A 19097-nucleotide genomic window follows, 5' to 3' on the forward strand; every position below is an offset into this window, starting at 1 on the left:
TCAGATGTCTGATGGATCGGAGGGTCCATCAGCCATTACCTGAAATTGACAAGATGGATGTCTGCTCTCCCGATCCAGCACGGCTATAGAAGTAAAAAAAGGTAAGTGAACACTTTTTTAAGCTTATCACTCACCTTGCATACTTACCACTCCACACTTGCACCCATCACTCACCTTACTTCCAGGTGCCTCTGACCGCCGCAGACCTCCTCCACGTCTCCTCCAACCCGGCGGGGTTCTCCGAGGTCGGGAAGCCTTCACCTTTGAAGGTAAAATGACACTAATCCCTTTTTCTGCCTGTTAACTACCTGTTAACAGGCAGTTAAAAGGATTAAAAGCCTTTCCCACCTCCAGGAGACGGGACCCGAAGCTGCACATCCTCCCACCTCCTGGCAAAAGGGCACGGAGGCGGGATGGGGGCGGGTGGCATTTCTCCGATTTTACGTGCTGTCCCGTCTCCATGCCCGCCTCCTCGGGGCTTGGAAAATCGAGCCCATAGTTTCTCCTCCGTAAACCTACAGTTATTGTATGCCACAATTGATGATTCTGTGGTGATCACTGTTCTATTGTCACATACCAATATCTCATACTCTGTCACCATGCAACCCATTCCCAATCAGATGTGGCTGATGCAGTAGAGGAAGTGGTGCTAATCTGCTGCCTGCCCAATCATGCCACCCATCCCATAATTAATTCCATTACTTCCAACACTAGCCCAGGGACAAACAATCAGGATCATCAGAATAGTGATCAGAAAGTGATAACATCGGGTGAGACACAAGCAATAAGTGGTTGAGAGGAAGGGGAGTTGATGAAGCAGATGATGTCTTCCATTGAAGGATCCAACGATGCCTGGTCCTGGTTGAGGAAGTACAGGACACAGATCTCACTGGTCCTACTTTCAAATGAAGAATGTTAATGGAGCATTGCACCCATGTACAGGCATTCTGGACTGTCTCTCAATGTCTCATCTGACCACTCAGTTTCAGGAGTCCATTACCAGCATGAGCAGCACCATTAAGGATGGTTTCTTCTCACTGCAGCATTCCTTAGAGAATGTGGCAACTCCAGGAAGGCCTGCAGAGTTCACCACTATGGCCAAAGTCTCTAAAACAGTATCAGCTTCCTCATGGCAGCTCACACTGCTGTTATACACTGCATTGAAAGGAGCTTTGATAGGGGATTTTTGGCACTGATAGTTATTTGGTCTGCATTTACGATGATCAGTGGCCTTTCAGGGAATGTGCCAATCTCCAGGGACCTGGTGGACAGGTCTTCTTAGGATCTAGCTTTCTCACAGAAATTCAGATCTAGTGAATCTTTCTGTCATGCCTACCAGATGCTTGAATATGTTGGTGTGACCAGGTTGCCGCAGTGCCTGCACTGGAGAGGCAATCTGCCCTTCTCAAGATAGTGGCTGCCACAGACAATAGTCACCTCAGTTCTATGAAGCTCATAGTAAGTTAGCAGCTGGCTACCTTCTGCACTTCAGACTCAGATGGCATGGTTAGCTACAAGTACTAGAGCAGTCGAGACATAAAAGAGAAGCACTATGGAGCTGACGGAGGATCATCTACAAATCGCTACATGGTCTCACCCCGCCCTACCTCTGCAATCTTCTGCAAATTTACATCCCTTTCAGTACCCTCGGGTCCTTTGACTCTGATCTTCAGTGGATCCTCCTCCTCCTTCTGTTCCACCGTAGCCCTATTTCTGGAAGTCCCTTTCTAGGCTGATGCACTGCTCTCCTTAATCTCTGTGCCTTTAAAAGTCTCATTAAAACCCCTCACTACCAATAAGCCATCGGGCACCTCTCTTAATGACCTTACAAAGCCTCAGTGTTCATTCGTTTGTTCCTCTGAAGAGCCCTGGGATATTTTTCTATGTTAAAGGCACTACATAAATACGTAAATGTTGTTAAGTAAAAAGACATGGGGATAAATTATAAACTGCACAAAATTGTATCAGCAATTTAATTGCATTGCTGAAATAATCGCACTAGATATAAAAATAGATAAAGTGATAGCAGGTAAAAGATGAGCTTTCCCTCAGGTACCAATGTTCAGGAAAGTTGCATCTGGACATGGGAGTAAAGTGTTCTGATCAGTGAAGCCTGAAATAGTAATTGAGGTTAGGTTTGAGTGCCTAGTGTTAGAAAGGTTCAGCATTAGCCTGGATACCTCCAAAGTCCCACGAGAGAAGTTTAAGCAGTGAGGCAGGAAGGATTGAAAGAGAAGCCAATTTTCAATTTTCAAAGTACTTAAGATAGTTCATTTAATTTAAGATAGTAATTTTTGGCTTTGTTTCTTTATATGGAGATGCAGGCAGAGGCCAGAGGCAATTGCTGAGGTGTGCAATATTCAGAATTAGTAAGTTGGATTTCATGTTTTTTGGTACTTTATGCTGGGATGAGAAGATGCAAAACAAAGAGGGTGAATTGCCATGGGGATTCTCCTGCTTGTCCACTGTAACTTGGGCAGAGGCCCAGTAAAACGGCGTAAACGGCAGCCGAGTGGGAAAACCCTCATGGAAATTCACTCCCAAATTGTTCAACTCAGTTTGACGCAATAATGTTTAGTTCTGGCCAAATTGAACCTCCAAACAAACATTAGAGGGGAGATTACTGCAGGATTACTGCCAGAAATGGACCAGGACAGAACTGCCACGTGACAGTCCAGACCCACTGTGGCCCCAACTTATTTTCCTGGGTCAGGTTCAATTACATATGCAGGATGGGCTCCCAGTCTGCACAGGCAGCCCACCACAGCTAGAGGGGGAAATGTTATAGTGCTCTAACGGGGTATTCGGAGCAACATTTGAAATGGGCAGGGCCAAATTAAAAGTGGGCAAATGTACGATAATGTGTCAGCTGTGGTTCAGTGGCAGCACGCTAACCTCTGACTCAGAAGGTCGTGTGTTCAAGTCCCACTCCTAGACCCTGAGCACAAAATCTAGGCTAACAGTCCAGTTCAGTACTGAGGGAGTGCTGTACTGTTGGCATTGCTGTCTTTCAGATGAAACGTTAAACCAAGACCCCGTCTGCCCTCTCAGGTGAGCCTAAAAGATCACATGGAACAAATCAAAGAAGAGCAGAGGCATTCTTCCTGGTGTCCTGGCTAATATTTATCCCTCAACCAACACCAAATATCTAATAATTTTCTCATTGCTGTGCACAAATTGGCTGCCACATTTCCTACATTACAACAGCTGTCTGAGGCTGTGAAAGACATTATAAAAATGTAAGTCTTTCTTTTTCCTATCTATCTTTCCTTTCCTTCCTTCCAATGGTGGTGCAGAGGTGGAAATAGAGGATAATCACCTGGACTCCCCAGCCAACCAGCAACCAATGAAGTTCGTTCCCAGCAAAGGTGAAGAGAAAAGGAAGATAATTTTTTTGAGGTGGGAATTCAGCGCTCGGCCTCCCTGCCCCATTTTCTTCTGAAAACTGCTCCTAATCCCATTGCACTGTTCCTCCAGCAATACACAGACATGCTCCTAATAGTCTTGTAATAAAAGCTTATTGGTGATGCATGATTGTTCCTACCTTTATTAAAGAGTTAATTCCAAATTGAGTGAAATTGTTTTCCTTGAGATCATCAGGCAGCTCTTCTCCAATTGACCATCCTCCTAATCTGTTAATGATATAACAAGTGGTTACTACATATTGGATAGCAATCAAAAGTTCCACATTTAAGTTAGTAGAAATGCTTAGCACACATTTAAGGTTTGTGTTAGGAATGGGCTGACTATAATGGAAAATTAACCATGTGCTCTCAGGTAAAGAATGATGCCAGTTACCACCTCTTTGCCCAACGTAAATCTCAATCCCAGCTTCAGACAAGGTTATTCTCCACTGTGCAGTGTTCCTTTCTATCTTTTTCTTCTCCACCCATCCCAATTTGAATGCTTATCTCCCCATGAACTCCCATCAGCTCAGCAGACAGGGTGAGTCAGCCTCCAGGGGCCCAAAATCCATGAGGAAGAAATACATTCTGGCTTAAGCTGATGGTGTTTAGACAGGACTTTGTCATGTACTTATGACCTGGACTATAGTTGTTTCTAATCTGGGATGGATTTGAATCTAAATTGCAACAGTAAAAGAAACTTATGTCAACAATGGGCAGCGTTTTATCCAATTATAGGATTTAATTTCCACTTGTTGCTAATTTAAGCAAAAAAGTTGATGCAAGTATAAAGCAATGAATGGAAAATATGCCCATTTGTGCGTAGATATGGAACTATAGTCTTTTACTTATTGTTCATAAGGTTGATTGGGCCAAATATACTTTACCTTTTTTGTCCAAAGGTGTTTGTTGTTGATATTAAATAGTCTTCCAGATTGTAACCTGTGAGATTGTACAGGAAGTTTCCCTCATTATTTCTGAAGTAGGGCAGTGTGGTATTTGGTGCAGGACATTGCTGTAAGGCAAATAAAACAAACAGTTACATCTCTTTTACTGAGATATTTACATGGTGGGTAATGGCCCATAGTGCAAGATACCATGAAGGTTGAGGAAATAGAAGGCAAGATAAATCAAGAAATAATGATAGCTGAAACCACACTTGGGTTTCAAAAGCCTATAGATTGTAAGAGGTTGAAGACTGAGGAAGATAATAAATTCTGCAGTTTTGAGATCCTGGGACCCAACAAATGGTGTAGACGATGAGTGCAATGAGTCTTGATTTCAACACTGAGGCCCCAAAATTCTGAATGGGCCAAGGGGGAAAGCCTTCAAAATTCTGGATCAGAGGCAGGAATAAGGGATGGAATCAAGTTGCACCTGGATTCCACCCCATATTTTTGGTTCTGCCATTTTCCAGTGGCGGGGGTGGGGGCGGGGAGAACATGGGATAATCTTCCACCCATGCCCCCCTGTTTGAAGAGGTCGTACTTCAGGAAGTTCAAAGGCTACTTTGGGAATTCCACTCATTTCATCCTTAAATGGCCTCAATGGAACTTATGCCAGCTGAGAGCTTCAAGGCAAATAGACCAAATCTAAGCGAGGTATTTAGGGACATGGTTAAATAAGAATTTACTGGATATAATCTTATGAATTGCTATAAGCACTGCAAATTTAGAGGACCATAAAATAGCTGACTACAATTAACTATGTTAATTTTACAACTCTCTGACTAATTCTTGCTGAAAACGAGTTCTTGCAGGATTACAATGCTGCCAGTATCACTCCTTGCTGCAGGTACACGCCCAAGCTCAGGGAAGACTGCTTTACATGTGTGCCCTTTCTTATGGAAACAAGGGCCATCACAAGCTGGGATATAAACATGGAGTAATGATGTCGCTAACAAAACTGGAATAAAGCAATCATACTTCCTTTTTAAAAATGTATTGAGCCAGAAAACATCAGAAAGCTAGAATTTAAATTGGATCTTTAACTATTCTGTGATATTCAAATAAATTATATTTTTGGCACAATTATAATGAGGAACTGGTCCCAGCATCACTCACACTCAAACCATGTGTTAACATTAAACCGTCCTTCCGTAAGCTACAAATTTAAACCTACATTGAGCCAAGAGTTAGAATTGTGCTGATTTATATTGTGCTTCATCATTTATATAAATCGGTAGAATTTATGAATTAGTGCCCCAGGCACAGATCTTCATGTGATGCAAGCATGCATTAGAAACTCAGGTGCAGAGCTCAGTTCTTCCAGCATGATTTTCCATCCAAAAAACTGAACCCCATCCCCAACATCTGCCAGACGATTGGAGCAGGCACCTCTGGTGGGGTCTGCTGCCTCACTAGCAACCAGCTGGGGGGTCTGCCCCATCATGCTAAGGCTGGAGGAGCAATCCCCATTGGGGATGGCCTCTGTCTGTCCTTCTCTGAATCCTACTCACTATTACTGCTTCCATCTTTCTACAAGCCTATCCTTTTATCTGTCTCTTCTATATAGCTCCCATTCTGTTTTACGTATTTCATTGGCTGTAAAGTGCTTTGGGACGTCCTGAAGTCATGAAAGGCGCTATATAAATGCAAGTCTTGTTTTTTAGCCAATTATTCAGTTGTCTCTGTATATATTTTTTCTCTGACTCTTTCTATTTATTCTAAATGTCTGCCAGTGTGTAAGCCTGTCACTAATTTCCTTCATTATTTTCTCATTCTGTTTATTTAATCTTTTGAATTTGCTTTGCTTCTTTTTTCTACCATTGATTTTCATTATGTACTCTCATTTCCAGAACTGATGTAATTTCAAGTCTGAAATATTAAAAATATCTCCACAGCTTAACAATGCAGCAAGTATTACAGCTCATGGGAACAGTGGAAGCTTTAAGCAAGAGAGGCCTCACTAATAACTGGCATGAATATATCAGTGAGTCTTGAAAATTAGTTGAATTTTCCTACCTGGTAGCCATTATTGCAATTACACTGATCCACAAAATTCTGTGGTTCTGAAGGTCCATTCCACCAGCATGAATCATTATTCCTAAGAAAAACAATGTATCAGTAAAAAAAAATAAAGAATATATAACATGTAAGTAAGCTTTGTGATTTGTTTGCATATTTATTTATTGTATATTGGCCCATAATTTGCAGTCAGTGGCGAAGCAAAGGCGTTCGCCGCTGACCTCGAATAAAGTTGCACACAGTGATCTCATGATCTCTATGGCAAAATCTTTAGGTTTCTCTATGTATAATTGATTGTAGCACTGTCAATAGGGGATTCATAGTGCGATGCAGCCGTGACATCACTAAGCTGTCTAAGCAGCCAATCATGTTGAAGAATTCTCACAGACAGGAAATGAAAAGCAATCTGCACTTTAAAAAAATGTTACACAGAGCAAAATAAAGATTGGGGCATACACATGGGGTTAAGGTAAAAACATTTTTTTTAAATTTTAAACTGAGTAATTTCTTAATGGAAAAAATTGACATTCCACAAATTAGTTTCTCAGGGCCAGAATGGCTGTTTAGCAGTCAATTCGCTGTTAAAACCCCAGTTACACCTATTCCAAAAAGGCTTAATATTTAATCGGTTATTTAACAGCGATATTAGCACGGAAAAGCTCAGGTTGTCAGTTCTACTGATTGCCGGTTATGGGTGGAGAGGGGGGGTGGAAGCGAGGGCGTCCACAGCGCAGCCTGTGCTGGAGCAGTGAATTACTGGCCAGAAGTTCAGGATTTTCGTGTTTAGATCCACATGCACTAAATCCTGAAGTTACGGTCAAGTTCAGAGGGGTAATGACGGCGAAAGCTGAGAGTTCGCCGTCATTACCCACCGTAAAATCTGGGCCAATATGACGAACAGGTCAAAGCCAAGATTACTATAAGAACAGATATCTAACAACTTTGACCCTCCTGGTTGCTGTGTCAGCCTTAGCTTAGTGGTAGCACTCTCATCTCTTAACTCAGAAGGTTGTGGGTTCAAGCCCCACTCCAGAGATTTGAGCATACAATCTAGGCTGACACTTCAGTGCAGTAATGAGGGCGTGTTGGAGGTACCGTCTTTCAGATGAGATGCTAAATCAAGACCTCCACAGGCAGTAGAAGCAGTTTGAAATGTTTTGCTGATATTCTTGTGTTCTTGGCACAACCCTGAATGTCTGTTTTAGGTATTAGTAACCCTTGTGGTCCTGCTATAGACTCCTGCTCCTATTTCTTGTGTTCATTCGCTTCCTTGTGAAGACAGATGCAAAGTAGCCATGCCCTCATAATCAAGTGAAACAGTGACAGCCCAGGCACAACTTTGGATATTCTACGTGCTGGACTTTAGTCATGTAATAGACCATCCTCATTGAGTTAACTGGTCTGTGTGGCTTTGGACTGTACCAGTTGAAAAATAAAGGATGAATTTTTTTTTGCAGCCCGCCAAATAGGGCCTTATATTCCATCATTACATGGATAAAGATTAGCAGGCAACATTAAATTGAACCCCAAAAACATTTTATAAACATATAAAGTGTAAGTAGTTAGCTAGGGAAAACGTTGGGCCAATTAAGGACAAACAGGGAAATCTTCATGCAAAGGCAGAGGGCATGGCTACTTTGCATCTGTCTTCACAAAGAAGTGAATGAACATAAGAAATAGGAGCAGGAGTTGGCCATTTGGCCCTGAACCTGCTCCGCCATTCAATAAGATCATGGTTGATCTTCTACCTCATCTCCACTTTCCTGCACAATCCTCATATCCCTTGACTTCCTTAATATTCAAAAATCTGTCGATCTCTGTCTTGAATATACTCAATGGCTGAGCCTCCACAGCCCTCTGGGGTAGAGAATTCCAAAAATTCATTATCCTCTGAGTGAAGAAATTTCTCCTCATCTCAGTCCTAAATGGCTGACCCCTTATTCTGAGACTGTGACCCCTTGCTCTAGACTCCCCAGCCAGGGGAAACATCCTCCCTGCATCTACTCTGTCAAGCCCTGTAAGAATTTTGTATGTTTCAATGAGATCACCTCTCATTCTTCTACTCGAGAGAATATAGGCCTAGTCTCCTCAATCTCTCCTCATAGGACAATCACCCCATCCCAGGAACCAGTCTGGTAAACCTTTGTTGCACTCCCTCTATGGCAAGTATGTTGTTCCTTAGGTAAGGGGACCAAAACTGTACACAATACTGCAGGTGTGGTCTCACCAGGGCCCTATATAATTGCAGTAAGACGTCTTTACTCTTGTACTCAAATCCTCTTGTAATAAACGCCAACATACCATTTGCTTTCCTAATTGCTTGCTATACCTGCATGTTAACTTTCATTGATTCATGTACAAGGACACCCAGGTCCCTCTGAACACCAACATTTCCCAATCTCTTACCATTTAAAAAATACTCTGCTTTTCTATTTTTCCTACCAAAGTGGATAATTTCAGATTTCTCCACTTTGGCCTGTATTTTCCGATGCCTACGAGTGTATACGGGCTGTGTACACACCCATAGGGGCATCGGAAATGCCGGTTTCAGGCATGAGAAGCGCATGCGCTGAAAACCGGCATTTCCGATCTGTCTGCCCTAGAGAAGGGCTGCTGCAGGCAGAGAGATCCGCTTTCTGCAGAACTTCCGCCCGCTGAAAACCCTTAGAAATCTTACGTCTGGTAAAAGCAGGCGTAAGGACAGCTTTTACCAGCATAAGAGTTGAAAAAAAAAATTTAAAAATTTTTTCCACCCATTTTTAATTTAAAAATACTTTAAAAAAAAGTACGTTTATTTTTAGCCCCGTAAAAAACCTGAATTTTTTTTTCAAAAAATTAAATTTTTGTTTAAAATATTTAATTTATTGTAATTTAAACTCATTTTAAAAACGTGATGGTTTTTAAAAAATGTCTTTAATGTTTTAGTGTCTTTTTGGGGTGATCTCCATTCATATATTGTACAGGTCTATCTGTCAAAAGTATGAAGGGAGATTCCCTTCTCCTATTGGCTGGCCTGGCCCACATGATCCCAGGGATGCTTGTGAACTGCATGTGCCCCTGCGCATTTCAACTGTGGACAGGCCCAGGATCGGAAGTGTCTGGACCTCGGAAGCCCTCAGGTAAGTTCGTAGATTTTTTTCCGATAGGAGGCATCCGCACGCAGAAAACCTCCTATCGGAAATTACGGGCCATTATACAGGAAACTTTGGTTTATCCGGAGGTTGTATGTCCGGAATATTCACTCTAACGGCAAAAATCAGGAGCCGTTTTCTATAAGTTTTTTTAGTTCTCGTTCTTTTTTTTTTCCCCAGTCAGGCACTGCAAGGTCTGTAGCTATAGCAACAGCTTCAGCTAGAGACACTTGCAGCTGCAGCCGACTCTATAGAAGCTGTTGCTAAGCAACAGTGTTTGTTGTCAGATACGGAGATGAAAACCTCCGTATGCTTCAACATTAACTTTGTATGTCCGGCAGTTTTGATAGATCGGCGACATGCCGGTCCCGTCGGTGCCAGATATCACAAAGTTTCCTGTATTCCATTTGCCATTTAGCCTGTCTATATCCCCATGAAGCCTCTTTGGATCCTCCTCACAACTTACATTCCAACCCAGCTTTGTATCATCAGCAAACTTGGATATATTACATTTGGTCCCCTCATCCAAATCATTGATGTAGATTGTGAATAGCTGAGGCCCAAGTACTGATCATTGCGGTACCCCACTAGTTACAGCCTGCCAACTTGAAAATGACCCGTTTATTCCTACTCTGTTTTCTGTCCGTTAACCAATCCTCAATCCATGCTACTGTAGTATATTACCCCTATTCCATGAGCCCTAATTTTGTTTAATAACCTCTTGTGTGGCACCTTATCGAAATGAAGTGTGAAATGCGCTGGCAGAGTGAAAGACAGCTGCCATGTCATTTCAATTCATCGTTCCATTCCCACTCAGACCTCACCGTCTGCGGACTCTTGCACTGTTCCACAGAAGCTCACCGTAAACTCGAGGAACAGCACCTCATCTTCCGATTAGGCACTTTACAGCCTTCCGGACTCAATATCGAGTTCAACAACTTCAGATCATAACCTCGGCCCCTATTATATTTTTATATTTTTTATCCACACTTTTGGTTTGTGACTTTTCCTTTTTTTCTCTCTCTCTCCCACATGGCAGCTGTCTTTCACTCTGCCAGCGCATTTCACACTTCATTTAGAGCCACTGTCTGTTTCTTTACCTCTCCTATTACTATCTCGTCTCACCTTGAATATCTCTTAATGTCTCTTCTTTCATCCCCTCCCCCATTACCCAGCCCCCTAAAACATAAGAACATAAGAAGTAGGAGCAGGAGTAGGCCATACGGCCCCTTGGGCCTGCTCCGCCATTCAATAGGATCATGGCTGATCTGAATCTAGACTCACGTCCACTTCCCTGCCTTCTCCCCGTAACCCCTAATTCCCTTATCTGCTAGGAAACTGTCTATCTCCATTTTAAATGTATTTAATGTTGCAGCTTCCGCAGCTCTCTGGGGTAGCAAATTCCATAGATTTACTACCCTCTGAGTGAAGAAGTTTCTCCTCATCTCAGTTTTGAAAGGGCAGTCTCTTATTCTTAGATTATGCCCCCTAGTTCTAGTCTCACCCATCAGTGGAAACATCCATCACCGCATCCACCTGATCAAGCCCCCTCACAATCTTATATGTTTCGATAAGATCGCCTCTCATTCTTCTGAACTCCAATGAGTAGAGTCCCAACCTACTCAACCTTTCCTCATACGTCAACCCCCTCATTTCCGGAATCAACCGAGTGAACCTTCTCTGAACCGCTTCGAGAGCAAGTATATCTTTTCTTAAATATGGAAACCAAAACTGCACGCAGTATTCCAGGTGTGGCCTCACCAATACCCTGTATAATTGCAGCAAGACTTCCCTGTTTTTATACTCCATCCCCCTCGCAATAAAAGCCAAGATTCCACTGGCCTTCCTGATCACCTGCTGCACCTGCATACTAACTTTTTGTGTTTCATGCACCAGGGCCCCCAGATCCCTTTGTACTGTAGCACTTTGCAGTTTCTCTCCATTTAGATAATAACTTGCTCTTTGATTTTTTCTGCCAAAGTGCATAACCTCACACTTTCCAACATTATATTGCATCTGCCAAATCTCTGCCCACTCACTTAGCCTGTCTATGTCCTTTTGCAGGTTTTTTATGTCCTCCTCACTCACTGCTTTCCCTCCCATCTTTGTATCGTCAGCAAACTTGGATATGTTGCACTCGGTCCCTTCCTCCAAATCGTTAATATAGATTGTAAAGAGTTGGGGTCCCAGCACTGACCCCTGCGGAACATCACTAGTTACTGATTGCCAGCCCGAAAATGAACCATTTATCCCAACTCTTTGTTTTCTGTTAAAGCCTTTTGTTTCATTTCCTGCCTTTTCTCTCAGTTCTGTAGAAGGGTTTTGACCCAAAACGTTGACTCTATTTCTCTCTCCACGGATGTTGCCTGGCCTGCTGAGTTTTTCCAGCATTTTCTGTTGTTATTCCCTTTCATAAATCTGTGTTGACTCTTCCCAATCCTATTATTATTTTCTAAGTGCCCTGTTACCACGTCCTTAATATTAGATTCTAGCATTTTCCCTACGACTGATATCAGGCTAACTAGTCTGTAGTTCCCCATTTTCTCTCTCCATCCCTATATGACCTTGTTTTATTTAATTACATTTAATTACATTTGTAATTAGGTAACTTAGTTTACAGTGTCGTTTCTTGACTACTTACTTGATCTAGATTAAGTTAAGGGTACTGAAATTAAATATCTACCTGTAACACAAAGCACTACAAGTAGGGTAGGCAAAAAGCAGCAACTCCTTCACCCTCTTCTCCGAATTTCCACTCTTTCCAAATTCCCAAATAAAACACTCTGTTCAAGTCCACTCCGTTTAATCCCGCTCTGTGCTATCTATTACTATCCTGTCCACAACTTCCCTCTCCTCTTTTAGTGTAACCACTCCTGTGTTCTTATAGCGAAGACATACTAAAAAGATTAGCATTACTGAAAGTTGGTAAGTCACCTCATCAGATGGAATGAATCCTAGGTTGCTAAAAGAAGCAATGGTAGAAATAACAGATGCATAGGTCACAATCTTTCAATCCTCATTGGATGCAGAAGCAGTGCCGGAGGATTGGAGGGTTGTAATGTTATACCACTATTCAAGAAAGGGGAGAGGGATAAACTAGGAAACTACAGGCCAGTCAGCCTAACATCAGTGGTGGGGAAATTATTGGAAACCATTCTCAGGGACAAAATAAACTTTCATTTGGAAAGGTATGGGTTGATCAAGGAGAGCCGGTGTGGATTTGTTAAAGGCAAATCGTGTCTGACCAACTTGATTGAATTCTTTGATGAGGTAATAGAGAAGGTTGATCAAGGCAGTGCAGTAGATATTGTATACAGGAAAAGTTCTGATATCCGGCACCGACGGGACCGGCGTGATGCCGATCTATCAAAAGTTCCGGAGTGGTGAGCGGATTATCTACCCAGGCTGTTTTTAACTAAGAAAAATTTAAAAATCAAGAAATGTGCAATATACAGTAATTGGGTACTCACCTACAGAATGTTGTGTTAAATGGATGGTGAAAGATGCTTGATTAAGTACAGTACTGCCAGTTGATGGTAATCCATAACTCTTTAATAACTTAACAGTAAAACAAAACTTATAAACGACTTAGCAGTAAAACAAAACTTATAAACGACTGTGCAGTGCACCAAAACTTAAACGACTGTACAGTACAGTATAAAGTACTGTACGGTGGTTGACTGTACACTTATTCCAAGCCAACTGGTTCATCAGGATCATGCACTTCAACAGATTCTTCAGGCACTTCCAGTGCTCCAACTCTTTTGGAAGCTTTCTTAAACATGTCCCGGATGTCTGCTTGCTTAGTGGACTCTTGCCTTCTTTGCAGAAAGGTAGACTGCAGAATATGGAGCTGCATAACTTCTTGGGCAGAATAGCAAGAACGGCTTTCAGCAAATTTGATGAATGAAGCAAGATCTGCTGCAGCTTTAGCCCAAGAAATCTTGTTCACTTCAGAAATCTCATCGTCTTCATTTTCCATCACACTTTCCTTTTCTTTCCTTGGATTCAAAACATTCTCCATTATTTCATCATCACTTAGCAAATGCACAACAGCAACTTCTCTATCGGCATCAACCCACTGCTCAATATCACTTTCACTGAGGTGATGTAGAGGGTTTGCTGGGCCTACATCTTTCACCATGTCAGCCATTTCCATTACTGCAGTCTTCCGCAGACGAACATTGAACCCACGAAATTCCTCCTCTGAAGAAGAACCTTCAGCAAACATTACAGAAGGCCACAATTTGCACCAGACTTGTCTCAAAGTGTGACCTTTCACCAATTTCCAGGAACATGCAACATTAAAGATGGCAGCTTTAAGATTGTATTCCTTCTGAAATGCCTGAATACCTGTATTGTCATCTTGGCTTATCAGTCTACGTAGGAAGTCTTTCTTGTAATGACACTTGAGATTTTGGATAACGCCCTGGTCCATGGGTTGTATGAGAGAAGTTACATTTGGTGGCAAATAAATGGTGAAAATATTTCCAGAAACCAACTCGGATTCATGCGGATGGGCTCTACAATTATCCAGCAATAAAATGCATTTGCTATCTTCAGGTTTCCTTATTCTACGGAAATGTTCCCTCACAGATAGAGCAAAAGTATGATGGAACCAATTTGAAAAGATTTCCTTATCCATCCAAGCATTTGCTTGAGCTTTGTACTCAACAGGTAAGTGCCTCACATTTTTAAATGCACGGGGATTTTTATACTTCCCAATGACGAGAAGTTTAACCCGGTGTGGTCCAGCAGCGTTCGCACATGTTAGCACGGTTACACGATCTTTATTTTTCTTGTAACCTGAAGCATTAGCCTCACTAGCCCCAGCAAGTGTTGATTCTGGCAAACACCTCCAAAATAAGCCCGTTTCATCGGCATTGTATAGCTGTGCTGGCGACAAATCATGTTGCTGCACAATCCGATTGAAATAATCGCAGTATTCTTCTGCGGCGTCGTGATCAGCTGATTTCTTCTCCCCGCAAACATCGAGTTGTCGTATCCCATGCCGTGCCTTGAAGCACAATAGCCATCCATCAGAGAAAGCACACTTGTCAGTGAGCTCCATCTTTGCATAAAAATCCTTCGCTTTTGATATTAGCATGGGTCCGGAAATCGGAACACCCTCTGAACGCTTCAGAGCAAACCACTCATAAAGCACGGTATCCAGCTCTTCAAGCTTAGGCTTACGAAGCGTGCGCCGTTTCTCTACACTCTTAGATGTCTCCGAGCTTGCATAAAACTTGAGCAGCTTATCCTTCTGCGCTTTGATGTCGTACATTGTTGACGAACCGATTTTGAATTCTTTCATAATGTGCATACGCTTCGCTCCCCTTTCTAGTCGTTTGCATATATCAATTTTCTGCTTTAAAGTTAACACCACTCTCTTCCTTTTGGTTGGATCAACTTTTGGGATTTCCATAATGCAGTCCAATGAGTTGCAACAGCGTTGGAGACACACAGTACTGGACTGGAACCCCAAAAAATGGCGGATCAGAAGAGGCTACCGGCAGCGTGGGAGACACACAGTACTGGACTGGAACCCCAGAAACTGGCGGATCAGAAGAGGCTACCGGCAGCGTGGGAGGGTGAGACTCCTGATGCAGGGTTTCTGAGGTGTTCCGAGTTCCGCTGGCGCCAAGAGGCCGAGTAGTGACAGTTTGTAGAACTACCCCCACTGACGAACTCGGCAACCGTTGGAGACTCGGACTCGGAACCGGCAACATTGCCGGTTACTCAGGCGCTGTTTTCGGGGGGTGAATTCTGCCGGTAGAGCGAGTTTTCCGGACATACAACCTCCGGTTAAACCAAAGTTTCCTGTATATGGATTTCAGAAGGTATTCAAAAAAGTGCCACACAGGAGGCTTATTAAGAAGATGGAAGCCCATGGAATTAAGGGGAAATTGGTGGTATGGATACAAAATTGACTCAGTGACAGGAAGAAAAGGGTGGTTGTGGATGGATGTTTTTCAGATTGGGAGGTGGTTTGCAGTGGAGTTCCCCAAGGGTCAGTTTACTCTTTTCAATTTTTATAAACGACCTAGACTCGGGTGTAGGGAGCAGTATTATAAAGTTTGCAGATGATACAAAACTTGCCAATGTAGAAGATAGTGATGAGGATACTTTTAGGCTTCAGAATGACAGACAGGATGGTAAAATGACTGATGGCTTTCAATGCAGCAAAGTGTGAAGTGATGCACCTTGGGATGACACCAAATTCTCTGAAACTGCTCAAACTTTCCTTCTCCTTTCTTTCTCTAACCTTTCACTGCTACCCCTAAATGTCCCTTTGGATTAAGTAGCCAGCTTGTGCAGTGGGTGTTGCCTAGTTATAACACAGCTGAATGATTTATATTCAATGGACCAGTTGGTCTTTTTCTGTCTGTCTTTTTTGTATATTTTATATTTTTGTAACAGTCTTACTCAGGTTTCCTATACCTGATGTGGAACGTATTAACATAAATGTATCTTATTGAGAGGAATTATAAACGGCAATGAGAAAACATGCTACCTTAAAAACTACTGCAAACAAATCCATTTTTGAAAGAGTTACCATCAAGAAAGTACAATTAAAAATTAGCAACAGTGTTAATCAAAATTGAATTGATCTCAAGAATTCAATACAAAATGGGTACAAATGAGTTCTGGGCTAAGTTTCGCTGGTGGATGGTTTTAATTTGTTTTATGGAGTCTTCTACAATGCTGCATTTCCTATATTTAAAATGGAAAACTAGAAGAAATTGGGTGGTGCATTGAATTAAACCAGAGCTTATAAGCTTTGAGGGCCATAGGTGCATACAGCAGAGAAGGAGGACATTCGGCCCATTTTGTCTGTGCCGGCTCTTGAAAGAGCTATCAAAATTGTATCACTCCCTTGCTCTTTCCCCATAACCCTGGGATTTCTGGTCCTCCTTGAACATTGTGGAGTTAACTCCACAACACGTGTGTGTTTTTTTCAGCAGGTTCCCCATCCGGAAGATAACCTGATTGTCAGGTTTGGCTCCCTGGACGGGGAATGATCCAGAAGAGGCCGAAGCCCAGGATCAGGTAGGTAGGTAGGGAGCGGTGATAGTGGGTCGTTGATCGCAAGGGGGTGGGGTTTGATCTTGGGGTGGGGGGGGGGGGTGGGTAGGGGGTCCGATCACGGGAAGGGAAGCAGTTTAACTTGGGGGCCAGGGATAAGCACTCCTTCTCCTCTGGGTCCACAAGCAGTGCTGAAAAAGCACTTGCCTGTTCCACACACCAGTCCTCACCTCCCTTTAGCTGCTGGGTTTCCCGAGGCCCGGGAAACCCAGCCAGCCAGCATTAAAGCTGGAAGAGAGTTAAAATCTGAGGCATGCACCCTCATTAAAATATTTAAATGAGCTCCTGGGAGCTGGTTGGTCGCCAGCCTCTTGCTCCTCTTCCGTTAAAACTGGAAGTGCGCGGGTTCGAGGCGGGTTGGGTTTGGGTTTGAGATTTTAAATATTTTAACATCCCACCTGACCCAAACCCACCCGTTTTGGGGGCTTAAAGTTACCCACTCTATGTCTGGGTGTCCCAAATATAAGGTGTCTCATTCCACAGCACTAATATCACTTAATGAGCATAACATTAATGAAAAAAATGAAAGGCACACAGTTTACTTACGGATTGGAGGCTTGGCCAATACAGGGTTCATTTATTTTCAAAAACTTCAGCAACACAGAGGTCAGGTTTTGAAAGTCATTCTTACCAGAACTATACAGGGTAAGGAAAACAGGGTTATCCACAGGAAAGTGTATGAATGTAGAATTACTAACTGCAGTCTATTCTGCCAATTCCAGGGAAACAAGACTATCCTGCATTCTGACATACTGATTTGTTCAAATTATTCCAAAAATAAAGGATTCACCTTCATTATTAAATTGGGAAACTAATAGCATGGATTACTGTAATTATCATAGTCCCTACCACTGACAACTACTAACTGCAATATTTAAAATAATAGACATATTGAAATCATCAGCTACAACATTAAACACATCTAACAAAATAATTAGAATTTAATTATTTCCATAATTAATGGCCCGGATTTTGTGGTAAGCGGTGAACAGCGCTTGGCATTCATTATGCTTACAGCTGCTCACAGACTTTTCGTGAGCTTTTGCACGGCAACTTACGGTCATCAGGCATCCAAAACAGTGCGGCACCCTCTACAGGTGATCTGGGACCTATGTGAACAGGGCAAGCAACAGCATGTATCCTCAATCAGATTGAAGAATTCTTACTGAGGCGCAGGGTTTAAACCAGAAAATGTAAGTTAGAATATTGAATTTAATGTAAAATCATGTACAGAAAGCAAAATAAAGAGGGAACGAAAGATGGGACTAAGAGAGATAATAGACAGAAAGAAAAAAGTTTTAAAAAATTAATTTTTAATTTTTTGGAAATCTCCAACAATAATTAAAATCTGAAGGCATGAGACTCCACAATTGTAAAATTCAATTTTCAGGGCAGTAATTAAAATTTATCACGCTGTTAAAAATTCATTACACTTGAATGGACAAGCCCTAAATTTTTCTGGCATGTTTAGTGGGTAACTAGTGGGTAAGTACCGCAACTTCACGCCTTTCCTGTGTTTAATGCCAAATCTCTCGGCTAGGTGCCAGTGTAGCGAAGCTTGTGGAGGAGCAGCGCAACTTGGATAGCAACTTCCTGATTTCTGCGTTTAACTGCGCATGTGCGGATGCCGCAAGTCGCAGTCTGATTTACTAGTTTCAGCTATGGCTCAGTGGGTAGCACACTCTCCTAAGTCAGAAGGTTGTGAGTTCAAGTCCCACTCCAGGGACTTGAGCACATAAAGCTAGGCTGATACTCCAGTGCAATGCTGAGGGAGTGGTGTACTGTTGGAGGTGCCGTCTTTCGGATGAGACGTCAAACCGAGGCCCCCGTCTGCTCTCTTAGGTGGACGTAAAAGATCCCATGGCACTATTTCGAAAAACAGTAGGGGAGTTATCCTGGCCAATATTTATCCCTCAACCAATATAACAAAGAAAAAACAGATTATCTGGTCATTATCACGTTGCTGTTTGTGGGAGCTTGCTGTGCGCAAATTGGCTGCCGTGTTTCCCACATTAGAACAGTAACTTCACTTCAAAAGTACTTCATTGACTGTAAAGCGCTTTGAGATGTCTGGTGGTCATGAAAGGTGCTATATAAATGCAAGTCTTGGGACCAGTACAAACTGGACAGATTGCACCTGGGCGGGACCGGGACTGATGTCCTAGGGGGAGTGTTTGCTAGTGCTGTTGGGGAGGGTTCAAACTAAAATGGCAGGGGGTTGGGAACCTGTGCAGGGAGACAGAGGAAAGGGAAGCAAGGATAAAAACAAAAGACAGAAAGGAGAAAAGCAAAAGTGGAAGGCAGAGAAATCAAGGGTGTAAATCAAACAGGGCTACAGTAAATAATAATTCTAAAAGGACTAAGAGTGTTAAAAAAAACAAGCTTGAAGGCTTTGTGTCTTAATGCGAGGAGCATTCGTAATAAGGTGGATGAATTAGCTGCGCAAATAGATGTAAACGGATATGATGTAATTGGAATTACGGAGACATGGCTCCAGGGTGACCAAAGCT

General features: G+C 42.5%; 1 protein-coding gene across 1 annotated transcript in view; it reads right to left on the reverse strand.

Moving 5' to 3' along the window:
- LOC147117285 (ATP-binding cassette sub-family A member 13-like) overlaps window positions 1–19097 on the reverse strand; it is a 250509-nt gene that overhangs the window by 64521 nt on the left and 166891 nt on the right. The window contains exons 27-30 of the mRNA XM_085988134.1: window positions 17134–17223; window positions 6368–6449; window positions 4292–4419; window positions 3545–3632 (exon numbers count right to left, since the gene is read on the reverse strand). Coding sequence (XP_085844260.1) covers window positions 3545–3632; window positions 4292–4419; window positions 6368–6449; window positions 17134–17223 — 388 coding nt within the window. The remainder of the gene's footprint in view (window positions 1–3544; window positions 3633–4291; window positions 4420–6367; window positions 6450–17133; window positions 17224–19097) is intronic.

The sequence above is a fragment of the Somniosus microcephalus genome, chromosome 5 (assembly GCF_052327205.1).
Source record: "Somniosus microcephalus isolate GS21.2 chromosome 5, FLI_Smic_1.0, whole genome shotgun sequence".
NCBI lineage: Eukaryota > Metazoa > Chordata > Chondrichthyes > Squaliformes > Somniosidae > Somniosus > Somniosus microcephalus.